At 43.3% G+C, this 22,641-nt stretch overlaps 1 protein-coding gene across 3 annotated transcripts in view; it reads right to left on the reverse strand.

Moving 5' to 3' along the window:
- Positions 1-1,357: 1,357 nt before the first annotated feature.
- Positions 1,358-22,641, reverse strand: part of LOC144761504 (trypsin I-P1-like) — a 53,005-nt gene continuing 31,721 nt past the window's right edge. For all 3 annotated transcript variants that reach the window (XM_078646835.1, XM_078646837.1, XM_078646838.1), the window contains exon 4: positions 1,358-1,961. In XM_078646835.1, the coding sequence (XP_078502961.1) occupies positions 1,812-1,961 (150 nt within the window). In that variant the 3' untranslated portion in view covers positions 1,358-1,811. The remainder of the gene's footprint in view (positions 1,962-22,641) is intronic.

The raw sequence follows: 22,641 nt of genomic DNA on the forward strand, positions 1-22,641 counted from the left end.
TATTTCTGCTCTTTCAAAACAATAATAGTATACTTATGTAATTAACCCCTTCGCTGTTGGCCCGTTTCCGCCGCTGTGCGGTAAACAAACAAACAGGGCGGGGCCGTGACGAACCCCAGCCGTCATCAGCACACGAGCACCGTGGAGCGTGACGGCTGGGGTTCGTCACCAGCATGCGAAGGGTTAATAAGTTGAAAATGACACCTGAGAATAACACCGAAAACTTCTTTCACTTCCAGGCTTTTAGGACTACAGAAACTATATCACTCACTTTTTATAACGCCAGAAATGCATATAGCTCACTGTAGAAAGTGTTAGAACTTCATTTGTGCCTGCCAAGACACAATTTTCATATCTAATGCTTATATTTCCCTTCCCTCTTATGGAGGATAAATGCCAACATGCCATTATTTAGTCTAACTTGCTTGTATAATCAACTACGTTAGTTTTTTGTCCAAATTAGTAAACATTTGGTACAGATCAGGGGCCCAAAAATGTTTATTGTTGTTTCAACTGTCCAGAAGAGTGGGGAGAGATAAAGGAAAGGAGAAAGATGAGAGCGAAAAACAGGGCCAACTGGAGGAGGGTGATGGAGAGAAATAGACAAATGGGAAGAGGCATTACAGGTGAAAAAAGGGAAGAGAAAACATAGACTACACAGACAGATGGGAGATAATGAGAGAGGAAAATGTGTGATTGGAAGTGAGAGATTGGGTAAAACAAGCAGGGGGAGATGAGAGAAGAAGGGGTAGTAGAAAATGGGAAGGGGGCAGGCGGTGAGAGGGGAAAAAGGGAGGGTTTGTCAACAGGGGAGGGTTGGACAAGAGAATGAGGGAAGGGGTGTAAATGGAAGAGGCAAGAGGGAGAGATAGAAGAAGGGAGACATGGGATGGGAGAAGAGAGATGACAATGGGGGATTAGAGGACAAGAGTGCTAGAAGAAGGAAGTGAATAGAGAAAAGATCGAAAATATGAAAGGTTAACCCTTTTAGGGAGAAACGGTAGCAATCGCAGCCATTCGGTTGCGGATCCAAGTGGGGGGTATTCATTTTTCTGGCTACTCCCCTGGCTTTCGTATAATTTGGCCTCTAACAGGCAGCCAGTTTCTCCACACACAGCAGCCCACTAAACTTAGCCTCTACCCCTAGACATATATATACACCTTGAACCCAAACCGACATATGAAACTTGCATCTCTCAACACAAGACTGCGGTCTTCCTCAAACATACACTAGTGGCCCCATGCACTTGTAGAAACTGCAGACACTTCAGGCACACTGCCAGCAGTCAAACATGCACACTTGTAGCCAACACCTCCAACACACAAAGCATGTACTCCCACACTTACTTTATTCACTAATACATTTATTGGTGTATATGCAGAAATATATTTATTGAAGCACTACAAAGGACAATTACATTTCAATACATTGTAATCTAGATCAAGTACTTACTTAGAGAGATGAAGTTACATTTTATACTTTCCAGTGGATGTCTCAATATGTTTCACTGAAATGTGCTGAAAGTTGCCACCAAATTTTTAAGTATGTTGTTTGATTAAAACTCTGATTCTTTTTTAGAGCTGACACAAGCAACCATGCTATAAGTATCTGAGACAAATTATGACTTCATGGGAGTAGGAAACACATTGGGATGCCTCATTACTGATGGTGCCACCTGAGTTATCTCATGCTAATTTATGTACATAAGATTTGGACAATTTAATGTGCACATGTATGTTTCAAAAATTGAGTACAACATTTCTTTGCTTCAGGAAACCACCTTTAACACTGCCTATACACTTTCAATGCATTAATTATCAGACATGGTTTGACTGATCCAGGCATTGTAGTTGCAGACTCTGGTGTAAACACCCGGGTAGCCCGCCTTGGCGCATCCGTTTCCAAAAGAGACAACACCCTGAAGCTGTCCGTTGCACTCCAGGGGACCTCCTGAATCTCCCTACAATGAAAAAATAAAGACTGTGTTTGAGGAATGTAATCTCTATTTGTCATACCTAAACTGGGCCTCAGGCTAGATTATTACATTCGGAATTTTTCAACAAGGTATTCAATGCTTTTCAAATGTTTTTTCGAAAATGCAATAATTTGTTGTATAAAATGCAGCAAAGCTCTCTTCTCTGTTTAGTTCATTATGGACTCTGGCATATCTGCAAATATAATATTTTGTACAAAACATGTACGGCAGGCATACTCGGGCACTAGCACTACAACATAGATTACATTAGGATGTGTCATAACAACCAGAGCTGGCATCTTTGGACTGGGAAAACGGGTTACGAGTATCGGCGTCGGCTCAACATCCTGTAAATCTGGGCAAATTGCATAATCTCCCTGCGCCGACAAAAAATAATATGTCCTTTTGTAATGTATCTGGTGCTTATGTAAACACACTATATAAAACATGAAAAAATTTAATCCCAAAAGAAAAACTGGAATTGATCATGTTAACTTGCCCCAGGTTTATAGCTGTATAGGTTTGGGCAATAAAATTTACGCCGGGTATTTCGTGCCGATCGTGATATGCAACATTCTTGAAATTCTGCCATATTGCCACATTGCGTAATCACGCGCTGTTCATGGCAAAATTTAACAGCGAGCGCGTGAGAATGTCACAAATGGCTAGAACTTGAGAGACTGTTACTCACACCACTTGTGTTTGTCATGCTTTCCTTACCATGAAATGCATCCTTACATGTTAAAGCGATGCAAGGACAAATTTTTCACTAAAATATAGCACTAAATGATAGATTTGCATTTCACGTAATTAAGCCTAATTTCACGCAATTAGTCCTAAATTTTGCAAAACGAAACAATTGCAAATTTTGCGCACTTTTCAGCCTGTATCATGAGCATCTCATTTATCAATTGGAAGAGTTGATGCTGGGGCACCATATTACTATGCCCTTGATGATTGTATTATCTTTCAATGAATGCATTCAAAATTGCATTAAGTACCAGTAACGGCCCGTGGAGGGAGTTCCGCATGGAGGTGGAACAAAGCGGGGGAGGGGCAGGTTGGGGTGTAGTAAACTCCGGCCCACGGCTGACCGGATTAATGTAAAAAAATAAATTAAAAAAATGAATTTCATTGAGCTCACTGAAACGCATTTCGCGTTCGTGCGCACGCAATGAAATTCGTGCAATGAAATTGACCCCACAGTGTAAAAAGGAAAACTAAAATGATAATAACTAATGTTATCATTTTAGTTCTCCTGCCTGCTCGGGTGCAGGACTGGGTGGAGTGGGCCAGGCCGTCCAGTGCAGGGGGAAGGGGAGGAGTGAAAAGCACACTCTAAAATGTACATAATGGTTGGCCCGACATAAGAGGGCCAGTCAAACCTTCATGCATACTTTGCATATTCCCCACCAGGCTGCATCACACAGCCTAATGAGGAAAAAATCAAAGCCTTCAAGCCCTGTCTGAGCGCCAAACCACGGCGCTCAGACCAATCACAACGCTGCTTAATGCAGTGTTGTGATTGGATTCTGGGAGGCTGGAAGCTTCCTGTTGCAGTGTAGAGGAGACAGAGCAGATGCGGCAGCACCCAGCGGCACCCAGGTAAGTTAGTTTTTTTTTTATCCCCCCCACTCTGCTCACCTCACCACAGTACTCACACTTAGTAGAGGCCACTACTGGTGAAGAGGTAAATCCTGATACAGTGAAAAAGTGGCACACTGATTTAAATGCTCACCGCTGGCATCAGTTATCACCTGCAGGTCACAAATTCAAAACCTGGCAGAGTCATCTTCGTCTTCCTTCCTTTTGAGTTTGCTAAAATGAGAGCTGTTTAAATGAGCTAAAACACTTGCTTACAGTGCTTCGAAATATCTAAAATATGTCAAGAAGCACTTCATTAAAGAGGGATCTCAAACCTTGCTTCAATAAAAGTGAAGCAAAACAAATCAGTCCAGAATCATGACAAAGCAATGTTTCTGCAAGCCAAATGTTAGCTAAGTGATTAGATAGGAGCACAATCAACACATTGTGGAGGTAGCTACCATGAAATGTAGATGACATTCTAGGGTTTGTTCTGGTTCTACATTTGCAGCTTATTAGCACAATGACTTCTATTTAGTTACTGGAAAAGCAAACAGGCACATACTGACCTCCAGACAAAAATACGCCTTTTTGGAAAACAACACTCCTTCGAACAAGAACCTAAGGGGCATTTTATCATATAGTTGCAATTATAACAAGTGCTGGTATGAAACGCATAGCAACATTCGTTTTAAAAAAAAAAAAACAGCTGGCTCAGCCAGCCCCTGCTCTGATCTGTTTATTCCACTGGAAACTGGAATATTAAGACACTCCCATCAGTGAGGCTTGTAAAGAGTTTTGGAGATACTGTAGCGCTGAGGTTGATATCACCGATAGTGGGGAAGGGAGCCTAAAAATAATCGAAGGGCAGAGGTTTCACAAACCTGATGGAATATTTAATATTACACAGCACCCCCACTTCATGTCACAGTCGTAACTGTAGCTGATCCACCACATGAAACATGGCCGTCTTAGTGAAATGTAATGTGTTTTAAACTCAACGCAGATTCTGTGGTCTTGGAAATTATGGCAGTACACTGTGCTGTTTGCGGAACACTACGATGATGAGAAGGTCATCGGGTTGGTTTAAAAAGAGGGTCTATGACGATTTGCCCATCTGTGTTTTAATGTGCCCGCAGAAGTAAAGGCATGTGGCGTGTAGATAAAAGTTAGGCGTGCTGCGCCATGCTGAAGTATGAAGCACGCCGTATGTGAAGCAGGCACAGTGCTTATAAAATAAAAGCTGCGTGCCCTCCAAAATCATAAAATTTAACAAAGTTTGTACAATTCAAACATGTTTACACACACTGCTCATGAACACACGCTTACAAAGAAAAAAATAGTGCCGCAGGAATAGCACATAAGAACTCAAGTCAAAAGATCCCAGTAGTTATGCGCCGCTGCATTGGAGGAAACAAAGGACAACAAGGAGGGACAAAGAGTAAAGATTAACCACTAACAAACAAGCGTTTTTAAAGGACAAGCGAAGTAACAAATAAAAAAGCAATGTGTGGGCTGTAAGCCCACAAAGTGTATACAACATGTCTCAAAGAGACCGCACAAGCACTGCCTAGGCTCAACCTAAAAATAAACGGCACAATGTGAGGATGGTGTAATCAGTTGTGCAACATTCGCTGCTGTCTCACATGAGGAATTGCCCTTTTCTCTACTTTGGACGAAACCACATGGTTTTGTTATGTTTAATACTCCTATTGATTTTGCATTATTTACTTGATTGTATTATTTACTTACTTATCACATATGATTTAAAGGTACAGGCCTCAGTTTTTTCAATCATACTTATTGCAGAGCAAATAACTAGTAAAACTCTGAAACTTCTCTTCAGACCCTCATTCAATCTTCTGCAGAGTCCCCAAGGATCAAGCCTAGCTGAAACTTTTTTTAATCTGTACATGGAGCCATTGACAGATGAAATAGATAACTCCTGTGCCCAATCCATCAATGTACTAATAACACTCAAATTTACATAAAAATGTCCCCTGACTAACATCATATTCTAAAAAACTGCCTATCTAACCCTCACAAGTGAATATCGGGCTAATTCATTGGACTTCCTTAGACCTAAACCTGATAGGACAGAATGTATTTTATTTCATAGACAATACAAAACAAAAAGTGATGATAAAGGGTTTTCGGAGATTCAACCAGTTGCCTTTACGACCATTACCACTTTTTTCAGACCCCATGAAATCTGGTTTGACTTACACTTGCTATTTCCGCACATGTTAAGCACACTATAAGATCCCCAAAAGCCACTCTCATTTCCCTGACAAAATTGAGGGCCTCATTTACATTTTTGCACAGGGCAGTGTCAAAAGACCAATGGGCATGAATGGAATGTATCTATGAGACATGGTACATTCCTGTCCTCTTTCACTGCACTGGCACACAAATGGCTGCCTTGTGCCAATGCAGGCACCATTGCACCATGGTGCAAGGGTGTTTGAGTTGTTGAAATGATTGTTTTTGTGCGGCAAGGGACACCTTCCAGCACAAAAACAATCAATGGAGGCATTTTCCTCTTTCTATTTGTGCTGCAAGATGCAGAGGAATTTGTTTCTGAAATGATTGTTTTTGTGAAGAAAGGTGTCCCTTGCTGCACAAAAACAATTAACCGCATGCGCGCTAGCGGTTTTCCCGCTGCACGCTGCGATTTCAAAAATCGCGCGTTACGTGACAAGGTCAGCTCGTCATCCGCGTAGCGCAGGTTATGCCCATGACGAGCTGACCTTGTCATTAGCGCCGAAGGGGTTAAACAAGATGTTTTCCTCTTTGTGTCAGCGCTGCAAGATGCAGTACACATAGAAAGAGGAAAACACGGGGAGGAATAAAGTTATTTCTCTTCGTTATGCCACCCCTGGGGAAGTTAAATGGACTAGTAGACATGGGTCTGCCCACTGTGCTGCCGGAGCGTCAAAAAAAAGTGACACTCTGGTGGTGCACAGGGCTTGTTAATAGGCTCCCTAATCCTCTTCTACAAATGAAAGTCTTTCGTCTGATCATCTAATTAGTTATCATTTCACAACTGGATTACTGCAACTCCACTCTAATTGGTATCAAATGTTTTCCTTGGTTTCACTTAATTAACTCTAATGGCAGACTAGTTTTCAGTATAGAAAAACTCGACCACATCATTCCAATATATTGTGATCTACAGAGGTTTCCTGGAGAAGCCAGAATTTGAAGCCTTCAACCAACAAAACCCACACCACCTAAGTTCCTCCTCATAAATATCTGAAGGCTGTTAAACCTCAGGAGCAGGAAGGTTCTAGAGTTGACTTCAGAACACACCATTTTGTGGCCCAATTGTTCACTTTGGAAATATGTACCTGAAAACCTTTATCAAATAACGTACAAACAAATTTCTCTCTTTGGCCTATTCATCCTGACAACCCTTCTCTGCTGCATCCTTCATGTCTACCTTTCTCTCTCTTCTTTCTTTTAATATTTTCTACATGCATTCTCTCTGAGTGACTGGTTTATATTAACATGTCTATTGTTTTTCCACTTTTATTGTAAGGAAATTTACATTCTCCAATGTTGTTTTACATTTAAAGAGCACTGAAACCTTGCTTGTGTCAATCATCCTATATAACAAATGTCAAAATTAATTAACAAAATAATTGCATATTTTATTATAGCTTCATCCTTGCTCACGCTTATCAGAACACTTTAGAACAGCGGGACAGAGTTACCAGAGTACAGCAATTAACATAGGAACATGTTTCTATATGGAATATTTGCAGATACAAACATCCATAGAGAGGGAATATAAAAGGGAAATATGCAATTGAGAGGAGGGAGCAAGTGCTGTTACATGAAAGTTTGTTGTGAGATGTGTTACACCATAGAGAAAGTGAGGCCTATCATTGGACAGGTAGAGATTATTAGCCAGGGAAAAGGGAATGGAACTGTGTAAGACTTTGTAAGTGATCCAAACTGTCTCATAAGATGTTTGAGCTTCAGAGGGAGCCATTGAAACATTTGTAAGACAGGAATGATGTGATACAATATCTTGCTTCGAGTGAAAGCTGCTGCATGTAAACCGTCCCTGAGAGGTGCAAGATGCACTCATGGTAAGCTGGTGAGATGAGATTTTCCAAAATCAAGTCTTGAAAAGACAAGGGATTGGACTATATGCTTGATATCTTGTTCTTGGATGACCAACTAATTAGTATCCGACCGAACACTGTTCGGTCACATTCCTATACTTTACAATGGGAGCATGTATTCCAGCCGTAAACTGGCCAGAAGGCATGCTCCCATTGTACAATAGGAGGTCGAGGTCCGACTGCCTTTCTGTGTCTGATAGGCTAGCATGGAAAGGCTGACAAAACCCAACATCATAATCCCAAGGGCGGAAAGAGCCACCCTTAGGATTACTAGCTGCATTCCGACTGGCGGGCAGGCTCTCCAAACTGTCGGAAGCTAGTCAAAATGACAGTTTGGATTCCTTTCCGACTGCCTCCTTTGTAAGGAGGCGGTCAGAAAAAAATCCGACCGGCATATTACAATGCGGTCGGAAAGGCACCAACTGTCGGTTAGAGCCTTTTCCGACCGCATTGTAATTGGCCCCTTAATCTTTTGTCAAAAGTGAAGCCCAATGATTATGTACTACCAGTGATAACAGGATCCTAGGATCCTGACACTGGTTACTTCACATCCCACACACAGACACTGAATCATGGGTGCCATGTCACGCTTCAGGGATGGATACACCATTAGCCTGAGAAGATACAGCATCTAGCAAACATGAACTAAGCGGTGGCTCCACTGCTAAAGCGGAGGAACCTTGTCCCACTGTTTTTCAGCAGTGCAAAAAAAGAAATATAAAAAGATAATAACACAATGCTATTACCATTTTATTTTTCAGTGTGAGCCAGGTTGGGATGGGCTGAGCTGTCAGAGCAGGGGGAGGAGGAAAAAAGTGCACTTAAGTCTTGGGCTGGCCGAACAGTCATGAGCACTTAGCATGTTCTCCACCTGGGGTTATTGCACAGCCTGGGTGGAGAACATGCACATGCTCTCAAGCCCTGTCTGAGCACCAAACCAGACTGCTCAGACCAATCACAATGATGCTGTGATGCTGGTAACATCAGCGTTGTGATTGGCTTAGGTGAGCCTGTGTGCTTCTTGCTTCCGGGAGTCAGGAAGAGAAGTGGAGGCGAGACAATGGAGAAGAGACGGCTTATTAAGAGGTTATATATATATATTTTCAACTTACACTGCTGCTGATCATCTTGTTCTTGTACTGAGTGCTAAAAAAGGTTGGTAAATGCCTACACCAAAAAGAAGCTAAAATCATTGACCTTATAAACATCTTTATAGTCTGGATTATTTTAGGGGTACCTTCTATCCTCTTTCTTCTACTTATTCTTGATTGACAAACTGTTTTGGCGGTAGCATGAATGCAAGGCATGCACAAATCATCCCATTCTCTGAAACAGACAAGCTCCCTTACATTTCTAAGCTTAATAGTATCTCCCAGCTTTCATTCACATCCAGACTCCTTGTGATAACCTCTGGGAACACATCAGTTAAAATATTTAAAGTTCACAGTTCTACCACAGCAGGGAGGCATTGATGAGTGAATGTTATGTTATGTTATGTTGTTATTTTTATTTATACTGCGCACAGCTGCCCCAGCAAAGGGGCGAATATTGACTATTGAGTGGTGCAGCATGCTTTCCAGCAGCAGCTGTGCTTGTGTATAGTCCTCACTACTCCATTTAGAGGAATAATACCCTCAGCTTTGTGTTCTGTATTATATGAACACTATTATCACAATTTAGAAAGTGCTGGGAATTATCTCACATTACGAGGAACTAATATTAAGGAGCTCACACTGCAAAGCATAGCTTGAGGATAATCTCACCATCAAATCACTTGTGTTCTAATGGAAAAAGAGCTCACACTCACAGGGCCCTACTGGGTTTATCAGTGGTGTAAGGAACAATGATGGGGCCCTCTGAAGTATGTATCTAGGGGCCCCTGAGTCTCTCCTATCTTGCACTTATTCATTGGCCTTGGTCTGACTGGCTCGGATGGCTCCTGAGTTTCAGGACCTGTGGAAAAGTAAATTTTGCCATGTTCTGTGTCCCTACGTGTTCCCCATCTTATGTTATGTGTGTATGATTAATATGCATATGTATTCCCCATGTTCGATTAAAGACGCAATTACAGTTGTGTCCATCCCTAGTATGCTAGTTCCCAGTTCTCGTGAAAGCTACGAGTATTAGGCCTATGTAAAGTTACGTTGCCACGTCTCTCAGTGTGCACGTTATTTCATTGTAAAGTCCCCGTTTCTAGGCCTCAAAAGGGCCCGGACACCAGATTCAGCTCCTGTCTCCTGAGCCCTCGCTGAGGAGCGATACAGCCCCCACCTGTATTCCTGACCCTTCACTTACTTCCTGCCTCACAGTGCCCGGCTCGGCCTGGCTCTGCCTACGAGTCTGCCAAGAGTATGTTATGATTCTAGTTATCAGTCCAGCCCTCCTTCTCTGCATTCCTAAGCTACTGAATCGCATCAATAGTTTCCGTCATTGTCTAGCCTTCACGTCTCCATGTAGGAGAAATACTGTATTAATGGTCATTTAATATTCTTCATCACGCACTACATGTAGAATAATGCATGCTCCAGTCTTAGAGTCTGTTAGCCTCTCCCCTCCTGACTCTTAGTTTATATCAACATGTTCTCTAAACATTAGATACTAGATAGGGTTTAGGTACATGTCGCCCTGACTCTCCAGACTTCAGTCTCTACTCCTAGCGCAGAGTTCATAGCCCCCAGCTTCTCCTAGTAACACGTCATTGTCAGTTTGCGCGCACCATTAGGTCAGAGGTCCCGGCTCCTTAGGTAGCCCCCTCCATGTTTCCGCCCCATTTATGACATATTCTGTTATGTTTACATCACATGTCTATGTATACGCCTCTTGTTACACCTACTTTCACCCTTATCTTTCGCGACTGCTATTGACCACACCCACTGCTCCGCCTATCGTATGTATTGTAATGCAACTGTTTTAGTATATATGCTTGTGTACTGTTATTAAAGTTAGCGCGCTCATTCCCTGTCCCCCCTGCAGGGCCCTGCCATCCTATTCCTATGCAGGTTGTCCTGTTCCTGTCCTTTATGCTGTATTAAACCTGCAAACTCCTACTACCTCGAATCTTGACTCTTATTTATTGAGCTATCTGTTATTACTATGTCCAGTAAAACCTAGATCCGGTATTATTTATTTATATACCACATAATGGCGCCCGAATAGGGACTTGCCCTTTCCCCACGCGCCGGTGAAGCCACGCCGGCCCCCTGACCCTCTGCAGCCGTGACGGAACCATACCGTGCACGTGCAGATATTTCTGCTTCAAGTATCCCTCAGGCCCACGGAGGAGACGGAGGTGGCGGTCCAGCATCCAGACGAGGCGGTGGAGGAACGCGGCGAGTCCCGACCAGAGCCCAAGCCGAGAGTCCAAGGTCCGAGGTATCCGGAGGCCCACCCGTAACTGAAGTCCGAAGTTCGTCCGTCCGGCGTCGAAGCAGTCCAGTCCAGTCCGAGGCCTTCCGTTCTTGCTGCCCGGTGAGTACCGTTGCTGGGGTAGTATCTAGACAGGGTCAATCTAATTGTCTCTGGTCCGTGGGTTTTGGTGGTACACAGACCCAAAACGAAGTGTCCACTTCGGTGGATGCGGGTCCCGACGTGTCTCTTTATGAGACCGGTAAGTTTCGTACTGTTTCAGCAGTGCATCTAGTTTCTGTTCTAGTCAGTTCTGTTCTCGAGAAAATTCATGTATTCTGTTTTCCGTATTCAAGGTAGTATTCTGTCCGAACTGTTATTTTTAAATGTTTTTCATGTATTTTAATGTCGTGGTATGAATGTGGAGTAATTATCGTGTTCATTGTGTATTGTAATTACGTATTGTGTCTAGGTTACAGTTCAGTCATGCCGTTATTTTCCAGACTACGTCAGTTAAGAACTAGAAAAGGTCTGTTAGAAGCAGCAGTTCCTGTCCCGCCTAGGGACAGTCCAGGTCATTTTATGTATCAGAAGCATGGCATAAGTGCCATATTATATCTAGATTTATGGGTAGAGTATACCAAACAGTTAGAAGAAAAGTATAGATGGCCCGTATCAGGTACATGGGATGCCGAGTGCATCATGCGAGTAGAAGAAGCATTATGGAAAAAGAAAGCCAGACAGTCACAGAAAGATGCCATCGAGTTATGGCGCAAAGAATCTCATAAAAGAACCGAAAAAGAAATCAGAAAGTCAGAATTAAGTAGAGAATCCTTAGAACGAGCCCAAGAAAGGGAACTAATCGAGATAGGTGAACGAGTTAAAATCGAACAGTCAGACAGACAGAGGCATGCCCTCATTAAGGGTATGTATCCTCTTCTTGCCGAGGGCTTGCCAAAAGCGACCCCGGAGGCATCCAGTAATTTTCCGCCACCCTTAGTTCCGACCAAGCTACGTCACAAACCGACCGCAGCTGATATTTTTATTTCGTCCTATTTGGACGACACAGTCCCAGAATATGCAAATCCTGTTCCGCCAGCTCCTGTAAATAATGTAAATCCTGCTCCTCCAGTCACCGGAGTACCTGTTACGGTACCCCCAGTCCAGCCCACATTACAATTTCCCGCCGCGCCAGCACGAAGAGTATCAGTCGACGATTCTAGTTTAGGGGCCGCAGGAGGAGGTCCTCCTGGTACCCCGCCACCACACCAACAAGTAACGTTAGTCGAGTTACATGAAAGTGCGTTACAGCGTACGCCCAAATATAAGTCCGTTGCAGATATCCGACGAGCTCTCACCGAATGCCGCTATGATCCAGTCGCAGGTGATGATAGTACAGTTATATATTCCATCCGTGTAAGACGGGTGACCGGGTATTTGGACACCCTACCGAATATGAAAGAAGATCTAGACAGAATATATCGTTTCATCCGTACAGGGGATGATCCAGAAAGTATTGGCGAAGCCATGTCTCAAAGGAAAGCTGAGATCCAGCTCATGATATTAAAGTTTCTGATTAATTGTTTAATAAGGGAACAAGATTATCCGACCAAAGATCCGGCCGAAATGAGAATCCTGACAAGGTGGAGTGATAATATAGCCGAGGGTAAACACAGAACTATCAGTAGTATAGAGAGTATGTACAAGAAAATTCGTAAAGAAATAATAAGGTTACACGAGAAACGTAAAGCAGCACAAGTAAACGAGAAAGAAAATGACTCTTCTACTGAAGAGGTAGAGGACGAGAATCCCGCCAGAATAGCGTATGTAGGTAGAACTAGACTTGCCGACCGACATTCACGTCTAGACTACAAGAAAACTGTTCCTCATCCAGCACCAGAACAAAGTTCTCTAGAACAAGTATTTCAAGCTATCGATCACATTCTGAAATCACGAATCGGTTATAGTAAGTTAAGTACTATGCATGAACAAGAACTAGTCCGATCAGCAGTCCGATGGATTACTGATTCTACCACTTTTCCAGATGAAATAGTGGCACAAATGTTTCTGAAATTGCCCCCAACCGAGCAGCGACTGGTGGGTATGTATATGATCCAGCACCTCATTACTTTGTATGAGGGTCAACATTCTGATCCAGGTCCGTTACATGATGTCCTGAACGAGTTACTCCAGTATAGATGGAAAGGTCTAGGTACCGATTTAATTAGTGTCATTCTAGAACAGCGCCACAAATATAGAACGTTCCTGAACCCGCATTTTGTTCATGTCTCACCCCCAGAAAGTAAACCCTTTTACATAGACAGACAGAATCCGTTACGAGAAGTACACCCAGTCAGGACAGCAGATGGTGAAATGCAACGAGTGTTTGTTTACACCCCGATTACAAAGATGGAACTCCTAGAAATGAAGAAATTAATTCCCTGTCATGACAAAGATCCAGCAGGGTTCCACCGAGAATTAAAAGACATGCTCCGTATGGGAGAATACACGTATCCAGATATAATTAAAATGTTAAAGGTCCTGTTGCCCGCAGGGGTATACGAGAAACTCAAGGAAAAAGATTGGGAGGTGGGAGAGAAAAAGATCGATTGGGCAGTTCTAGAAGCTGAAGATAAGATACGAGTACCAGGTACCGGTCTTGGAGAGAAATGTAAAGAATTACCAGAACTGTTAATACAAGTTTTGCCCAGATTGTTAGCCACTAAAAAGGAAGACTGGGATGCAATCTCAGCCTGTAAACAGAAACAAGACGAAGACACTAGTGATTTTTATTCTAGATTTGAGAAATGCTTTAGTATTAACAGTGGCCTCAAGACAAGTAGCGAGTCATACCCTCATCTTTTTGTTACTAAATTAGTCGAGAATTCAAGTCCACAAGTTAAGAATCGAGTTTTGAAAGTCGAAAGTACATGGCAAGCTAGTACCCCGTCCCAAATGTTACAGATGCTTCAGTATCACCAGAATAGAATCAGAGAAGAGCAAGATCATGAAAGAAAACGTATGAAAGACACGAAAATGAAAGTACTAGTTGCACAATCTGTTCCTCAAGACAGTCAGAAGAGGGGTCCGACTCAAGCCAGTCATCCTGCAGCTCCCGTTAAAGGGACATGCAATTATTGTAAACAGCCAGGTCATTTTATAAACGAGTGTGCAGTTCTGAAACATAATATAGCTACTGGTAAGACTAAAGAAAGACCACGTCCGCCTAGACAAGAACAAGTTTCACAGACTTCTCAGCCACAGAATGCACAGCAGACAGTTTCAGCACCGCAGCCTATTGCTGCAACACAGCATGTTACACAGCAGATGTACCAGTATGCACAGTCCGAGTACCCAGAGTATCAGCCATATTCATGAAACAGCCTAGAGAGGGAGGTAGGCTTGCCTCTCATCGAGATTCCTGTAGATCAAGAAGGTCCCTATGTTCATAGTCAAGTACTAGGGAAAGACAGAAAGTTTCTGATTGATACAGGGGCAAGTAGGACGACCATTAGTCACGCCGAGGTTCCAGGGGCTCCGCTCTCAGGCTCTAGAAATGTTTCCCTTGGATTTTCAGGAAAGCCTATTGTAAACGAGATATCTAAGCCAGTTACTCTAGAAGTAGGTCCATTGTCCCGCACTACTGATCTGTTACTTACGAAGTCATGTCCAGAAAATCTGTTAGGTATTAAAACACTGAAAGAATTAGGTGCAGTTATTTGCTGCTCCCCAGAAGGAATACGCCTGTTTCTACGTGACTTCAAGGGTCACTATGTATTACGAGATTTTGATCCGAGATTGTCCAATGTTCCGCAGCATCTATGGGCGCAAGGTCCAACTGATGTAGGTTATATGCAAATCACACCCCATCGTGTGACTCTCAAATCAGGTGTAGTGTTACCACGAATCAGACAGTACAGATTGCCACCTGAGGCTGTAACAGCCTTATCCAAAATTATTGACGCGCTCATGGCTCAAGGAGTAGTTGTAGAAACTGACTCCAATGTATGTAATTCTCCGATCATTCCAGTCATGAAACGTACTGATCCAAATGCACCCCCAGTATATCGATTAGTGATTGACCTTCGAGAACTTAATAAATGTATTATTCCCCAGTACCCAGTTGTCCCAGATATCTCTTCCCTATTGACAGCCATTGATTCCGAAGCCTCATTTTTTTACAGTCATAGACCTCAAGAACGCGTTTTTCAGTGTCCCCATTCATCCAGACAGCCAGTTTCTTTTCGGATTTTGTTTAAATGGAAGGAGCTATAAATTCACACGAGCTCCTCAAGGTTTCACAGAAAGCCCTAGTATTTACAGTCAAGCACTTAAGAGACAACTAGACAACATTCACATGCCAACTGACACTGCCCTGCTCCAGTATGTCGATGATCTACTGATCACAGCCCGTTCTGAACGTGCTTGCGAGCGAGCATCCCTTACAGTCTTGTATTTCCTTGCCGAGATGGGGCACAAGGTGTCCCCTTCGAAGCTTCAATTCTGTGTCCAGCAAGTGATCTATTTAGGCCACTTACTGTCCAAGAGGGGTAGGCAGTTGACACCCGACCGTATCCAGTTAATAGCGAGTCTTCCTCAGCCCAAGACACAGAAGGGGGTACGTGCTTTTATCGGCCTCACTTCTTACTGCAGACAATGGATTCCTCAGTATGCATTTCTAGCCAAGCCACTGATACAGTTAACGACACAGGAGGCAGCTGTATCGACTGTCCTCCCTTGGTCATCTGAACATACACTTAGTTTCAATGAGTTAAAGAAAGCTTTATGCCAAGCTCCTGTTCTAGCTACACCGAACTACAGTAAGCCTTTTACACTTTTCGTCACAGAACGTGAAGGTACAGCATTATCTGTTCTCACACAAGATCAAGCAGGACAATACAAGCCCTGTGCTTATTTTTCGAGCACACTAGATCCTGTAGCCCAGGCTCTGCCTGCGTGCCTCAAGTCAGTTGCAGCCACAGCACTAGCTATCAGACAAAGTGATTCCATAGTATTAGGACATTCCTTGACAGTACAAGTTCCACACTCCGTGGAAGTTCTTTTAAACCGTACACAGACTCAGCACTTGACAATTGCACGTTTAACAGGTTATGAACTGACACTGTTCCAGCCACACATAGAAATCAGACGCTGCAACGTTCTAAATCCTGCTACACTGTTACCGTCAGTTATTTCGAATCCTGCCACACACGACTGTGTGGAAGTAGTTAATATTATGACAAAGCCAAGACAAGATCTGACAGATATTCCATTACCAGATCCTGACCTGACACTTTATGTGGATGGTTCATGTATGAGAACAAGTACAGGAGAACTAGTAGCCGCGTATGCAGTGACTACTGACACTGAAGTTATAGAAACACATCGTATTGACACTCTGTCCGCTCAAGCAGCAGAGCTAGTGGCTCTGACACAAGCCTGCATTTACGCCAAGAACCTGAAAGTCAATGTTTACACAGATTCACGTTACGCATTCGGAGTCGTACACGACTTTGGAGTGCTCTGGCAGGAGAGAGGTTTCATGACTTCTCATGGAACCAAGATTCAGCATGGTCTCCTTATTCAAGCTCTGTTAGATGCCATACATTTACCGACATCTATTGCCATCATGAAATGCAAAGCACATACGAAAGTTACTGACATTATTTCTCAAGGTAATGATCTAGCAGATCGCACAGCCAAACTTACAGCACAGACTCCAGACATTTCAGTTAATCCGACACAGACATATACTCCAGATCCGACTACCTGTATGACAGTTAAGGACCCTACTCAAGATGTCATAGATATCCAGTTACATGCTACTCCCGATGAAATCAAGAAATGGTCCGAACAAGGAGGGGTCCAGACAGATCAGGGATGGGTAACGAAGGGTAGAGCCACATGGTTTCTCCCCGACTCCATGGTTCAAGTCATTATCAATACCGCACATAGTCCAGCACATTTAGGAGAAAAAGCTATGTTAGACAGTATCCAGAACATTTGGTTCAACAAGCATTTACGAGCTGCAGCCAAGCAGAAAGTCCGTACCTGTATGATATGTTGCCAGTTTAATCCAGGTAAAAGTGTCCCGGTGGAACAAGGTTGATTCCAGCCCCCTGACCACCCTTTTGAAGTCCTCCAGATGGATTATATTCAGATGGAGCGATGTCGAGGTTTCAAGTATGTCCTTGTAGTTGTATGCGCTTTGTCCAGATGGACAGAAGCATATCCAGTCCCAGATTACACAGCCACGACCACTGCCAAGCAGTTGGTTCGTGAATTCTTCCCCCGTTACGGACTCCCTAGGGTCGTATATTCTGATAACGGCCAGCCATTCTCATCTGAACTCATGAAACATGTTTCCCTTTTGTTAGGGTACCAGTGGAAGTTCCATTGTGTACGCCATCCTGAAGCAGCCGGTCTCGTAGAGAGACATAATCAGACCCTGAAAATCCGCATTGCCAAAGTATGTCAAGAAAAAGGTGTGGACTGGCTAGTAGCTCTGCCAGTCGCTTTGTTTTATATGCGCATGGTCGCACATTCCAGATCAGGTCTGTCCCCGTATGAGGTCGTATTCGGCCGCCCCCCTAATATGTGGGGTACACCTAGACCTCGAAGTATTACCGATGTTTCAAGTAATATGCTGACAGATTACCTAGCTTCCTTGATGTCTGCCCTACACTCTTGTCGTTCACAGGTTGCCGCCGCATTTCCAGACAATACCGAGGTGGCACCGCATGACATCGTTCCCGGATGCATGGTTCTTGTCCGGAATTTTGATCGTTCAAGTCCGCTGGAGCCCCGCTGGAAAGAACCAAAACAGGTCCTCCTGGCCACCCGTACTGCCGTCAAGCTGGAAGGCAGGAAGGGCTGGGTCCACCTGTCTCATGTGAAAAGATTTTACGGACTAAAGACTGTTTCCAAGAACATTTCCGAGGATTTTAAGGATTGCCAAAGTACTATTCTCAAGGACTGTCCCGCAAAAGACAATGATACAGATTCCTCCCTGTTAGAGAAAACTCCGCAGCAGGAGTATAAGAAAAAATTAAGGTCTAGTAAAATAAGTCAGCCAGTTTGATTGTCTAAGTCCTCCCCTAGGTGAAACGGTTAGACCGGTTTCTGACATGTATATAATAGACCCCCATAGAGAGAGAGTTAGTGAGAACTCTAAAAGTTGCACTATTATTTTATGTTTTCTGCTATATCTCAGCCTTATGATTATCTGCACAGGTTATGCATTTTATTTGTATTTTCCAGTTTCTCATGTAAATAAGTCTTCTAATGCTACAGTAGAGCATACGTTTAGTGATCTGCCTCCTCATGAACTCTCATATCGTCTTGCTATGCGTAATAATTCCTTTATCCGCATGTTACATTATTCACACCAGACCAGCAATGCCACTAATTGTTGGGTGTGTGGTCGACTCCCCCCTTTCCAGACACCGAAGGGAGTTCTGCCACTCTTTCCTTATCCATTTTCACATAATGGTTCATGTGGAGCATGGTCCACGTTAACGTCATCCTCAACAGATATGTCTTTTCTTAACAGTACATGTTTCCCAGACAAGCAAGGTCTTCCCCGCAGAACAGGGTTAGATCTAGAAAATGAAGTTTATAATTTAGGTAATTATTCTTCGAATTTCATGGTCCTGAATGTTCAGTCTGATACTACTCCAGACTTACCTGCTATGTCAGTATTACCAGTCAAAGGTGAATTATGTGTCCGAAAGAATGGTTCCGTACATGTAGGACATAGTGATTGTACCACTATTGTCAAGTATAGTGACAGTAGGAAATCTATTTTCAAAGCTTCACGTCATTCTTATTTTGTTTCTGGTCAGACCGCATATGTTCGTCTGCCCCTCGATTGGGAGGGAACCTGTTACATTGCCTTCCTACTGCCACCAGTTTTTCTAGCCCCACCTGACTATCATAGGAATTCCCACCTAGTACATACTAGACACAAGAGAGACCTCCCGATTGTCGATTATACTGAAACTGCTCTAGAACAATATATAGATATCAATAAAGGTGTCTTCCCCTATTTAGGTACTGTCGTGAACAGTAAACTGATACGTAGATTAACCAGAACACTCGAAGCAGTAGTGATTGAGACTACTTCTGCTCTAGGTAACTTAACCGAAGAGCAATCCTTTATGAGAATTGTCGTGCTCCAGAATCGTCTCGTCCTTGACGTCATACTGGCCGATAGGGGCGGGGCATGTAGAGTCATCGGATCTAGTTGCTGCATTTTCATTCCTAATAACGCACCGTCTGTTTATTCAGCTATAACCAGACTCCATAAGATTGCCCATATGTTACACCAAGATCCAGGCACCTGGACATGGTCCGGTTGGTTCTGGAATATAATTTCCGCCTGGGGATGGAAAGTATTGTCATTTCTAGGTATTGCAGTAGCGATCATATTCAGTTGCTGCCTCTGTATACAATGTGGCCCTGCGATTTGTGGCATTTGTGCTACCTCTTGTATTCCTAGTCCCAAGTCCCGTCCTAAATCCCGTTCCAAGAAAATTCGAGACGAGCAAATGATACTGTATGAAATGATAGATGGTATCATGAATATTGATGTTTCCTGATGGAAACGTAGTGACAAGGAGGGAATGTGGAAAAGTAAATTTTGCCATGTCCTGTGTCCCTACGTGTTCCCCATCTTATGTTATGTGTGTATGATTAATATGCATATGTATTCCCCATGTTCGATTAAAGACGCAATTACAGTTGTGTCCATCCCTAGTATGCTAGTTCCCAGTTCTCGTGAAAGCTACGAGTATTAGGCCTATGTAAAGTTACGTTGCCACGTCTCTCAGTGTGCACGTTATTTCATTGTAAAGTCCCCGTTTCTAGGCCTCAAAAGGGCCCGGACACCAGATTCAGCTCCTGTCTCCTGAGCCCTCGCTGAGGAGCGATACAGCCCCCACCTGTATTCCTGACCCTTCACTTACTTCCTGCCTCACAGTGCCCGGCTCTGCCTGGCTCTGCCTACGAGTCTGCCAAGAGTATGTTATGATTCTAGTTATCAGTCCAGCCCTCCTTCTCTGCATTCCTAAGCTACTGAATCGCATCAATAGTTTCCGTCATTGTCTAGCCTTCACGTCTCCATGTAGGAGAAATACTGTATTAATGGTCATTTAATATTCTTCATCACGCACTACATGTAGAATAATGCATGCTCCAGTCTTAGAGTCTGTTAGCCTCTCCCCTCCTGACTCTTAGTTTATATCAACATGTTCTCTAAACATTAGATACTAGATAGGGTTTAGGTACATGTCGCCCTGACTCTCCAGACTTCAGTCTCTACTCCTAGCGCAGAGTTCATAGCCCCCAGCTTCTCCTAGTAACACGTCATTGTCAGTTTGCGCGCACCATTAGGTCAGAGGTCCCGGCTCCTTAGGTAGCCCCCTCCATGTTTCCGCCCCATTTATGACATATTCTGTTACGTTTACATCACATGTCTATGTATACGCCTCTTGTTACACCTACTTTCACCCTTATCTTTCGCGACTGCTATTGACCACACCCACTGCTCCGCCTATCGTATGTATTGTAATGCAACTGTTTTAGTATATATGCTTGTGTACTGTTATTAAAGTTAGCGCGCTCATTCCCTGTCCCCCCTGCAGGGCCCTGCCATCCTATTCCTATGCAGGTTGTCCTGTTCCTGTCCTTTATGCTGTATTAAACCTGCAAACTCCTACTACCTCGAATCTTGACTCTTATTTATTGAGCTATCTGTTATTACTATGTCCAGTAAAACCTAGATCCGGTATTATTTATTTATATACCACAGACCCCTGAGTCTACGGTATTTCAGAGATATTCTGTGGGCCTCTATCCAGCCCAAGGCCATTGAATGTTTAGGGCCCCCCTGAAGGGTTAGGGCTCTGCTTGTGCCACAGGGCCTATAGGGGCCCGCTTTAAGCCCCTGGCATGTATAGTAGTAGGGTACGGCTATTAAGGAGCACACACAGTCAGACATTTCTGGAGAGATCACACACTGACAGTGTTCTGCCGAGAGGGTGATTTCACCGACTGCTCAGGGAGAGCTCAAACTGTTTGTGCCTGCATGGACATGAGCCCACATCACCAGGGCCCATTTGGGAGGGATCTTATACTGACAGTCCATTTGTTGTGAACTGGATATTTGCATACCGAGGTGGGAGTGTGAGGACATTCATACACATCTATATTCCTGACTGTGGGCAGGAGATTTCACAAGGCATTTTCAGGTCTTTACTTTTGTGCAGTTTCACTGATCGGTCTTATCCTTGAGACAGCATTTGACTTAAGTGTGTTTGGTTTTGTGTGAGTATGATTGATGCTGCCCTGATCATGTGACATCAGTTTCCTAGGCAGGTGAGGTTGTCTTACAATATTCAGGATAGAGCATATGTGTTTTTTCACTGAGTGAGGCAGGTGATAGATGGTTGGGGTATCAAAAAGAAGTACAGGGTCTTTCTGTCTTCGCCAGTACTATGAAATGGACCCTCAGTCTATAGAAGAGGCCAACATAATGTTTGCTTAAAACATCAGTAACATGAATCCACCTCAGGTTACTGATGTAGAGACTGCTTTTACTATTGTAAATGGGCTGGGAAATAAATGGACTTTGAAAAGTATCTCTTGTACCAACGCAAATATTTTGTTTTAATCCCTGACAGATAAATAAATAACGACTCTGTTTAAGTGGATATTCACACTAGGTACCTACCTTCTGACAAGGTTATGCCTAATGACACCTTGGGGGTGTTATCTAACTCCTCAGAGATATGTCAGCTGGGTGCACTCATTCATCTCTGCTTCCCTTTGCTTCACAGAATACATATTGCAATGTATTCGTCAATTTCACAATGATGATGAATAGTTCTCTATAGGTTCCATTCTGAGGTCACAGCCATAAAGGCCAAATTAAATGAAATTCAAATGTATTGCTTTGGGGACATTTTTGTAAATTCCTAAAGTCTAATGCTTTGTCGTTTCCAAACAGAATGCTTATGATGTGCTTGTGTTGTGTACTGATCTGGAAAGTCAGCAGAGCAGGGCTTTCTGACACCTACACGTAGGAAAGAGGACGAAATGACCTGTTTGCCTCAGGAAAAACTGGTAGGTTGAGTCAATTGGCAATTTGGTTCAGATATAATGTGACTAAAGAAAGAGCTTAATATTCAATAACTTGAAACACAAATGATTCACTGATAGGTAGCCTACATTGCCTTTGGTGTGTCTCCTTTACAATTCTTTCCCTGTTCTTGTGACTCAGAAGTGATATCCTTGTCTAAATGGTATAAAATAATGGACATAACAGAGGCAAAAATGAGTGAAAATGATATCAGTTTTTGTGTCACATACACTGCTGTTCACTGGATGATAAAAAGTATTGAGCAAAACATTTCCTACTCTCACTCGAAAGGGAGAGTTATCCCCCTTCTCCACATACAACAAAATGTCCCATGTTACACCTACCGGCCCTATAGCGCATAGAGGACTTATGGGGTGGAAAGGGGCATTAGTCCTCATGAAATAAGATTAATGAAAGATAGCCTGTTGCTTGAGCATTGTCCACAGGGACATGGATCCACCCA

The sequence above is a fragment of the Lissotriton helveticus genome, chromosome 6, assembly GCF_964261635.1.
Source record: "Lissotriton helveticus chromosome 6, aLisHel1.1, whole genome shotgun sequence".
In the NCBI taxonomy this organism is placed as follows: domain Eukaryota; kingdom Metazoa; phylum Chordata; class Amphibia; order Caudata; family Salamandridae; genus Lissotriton; species Lissotriton helveticus.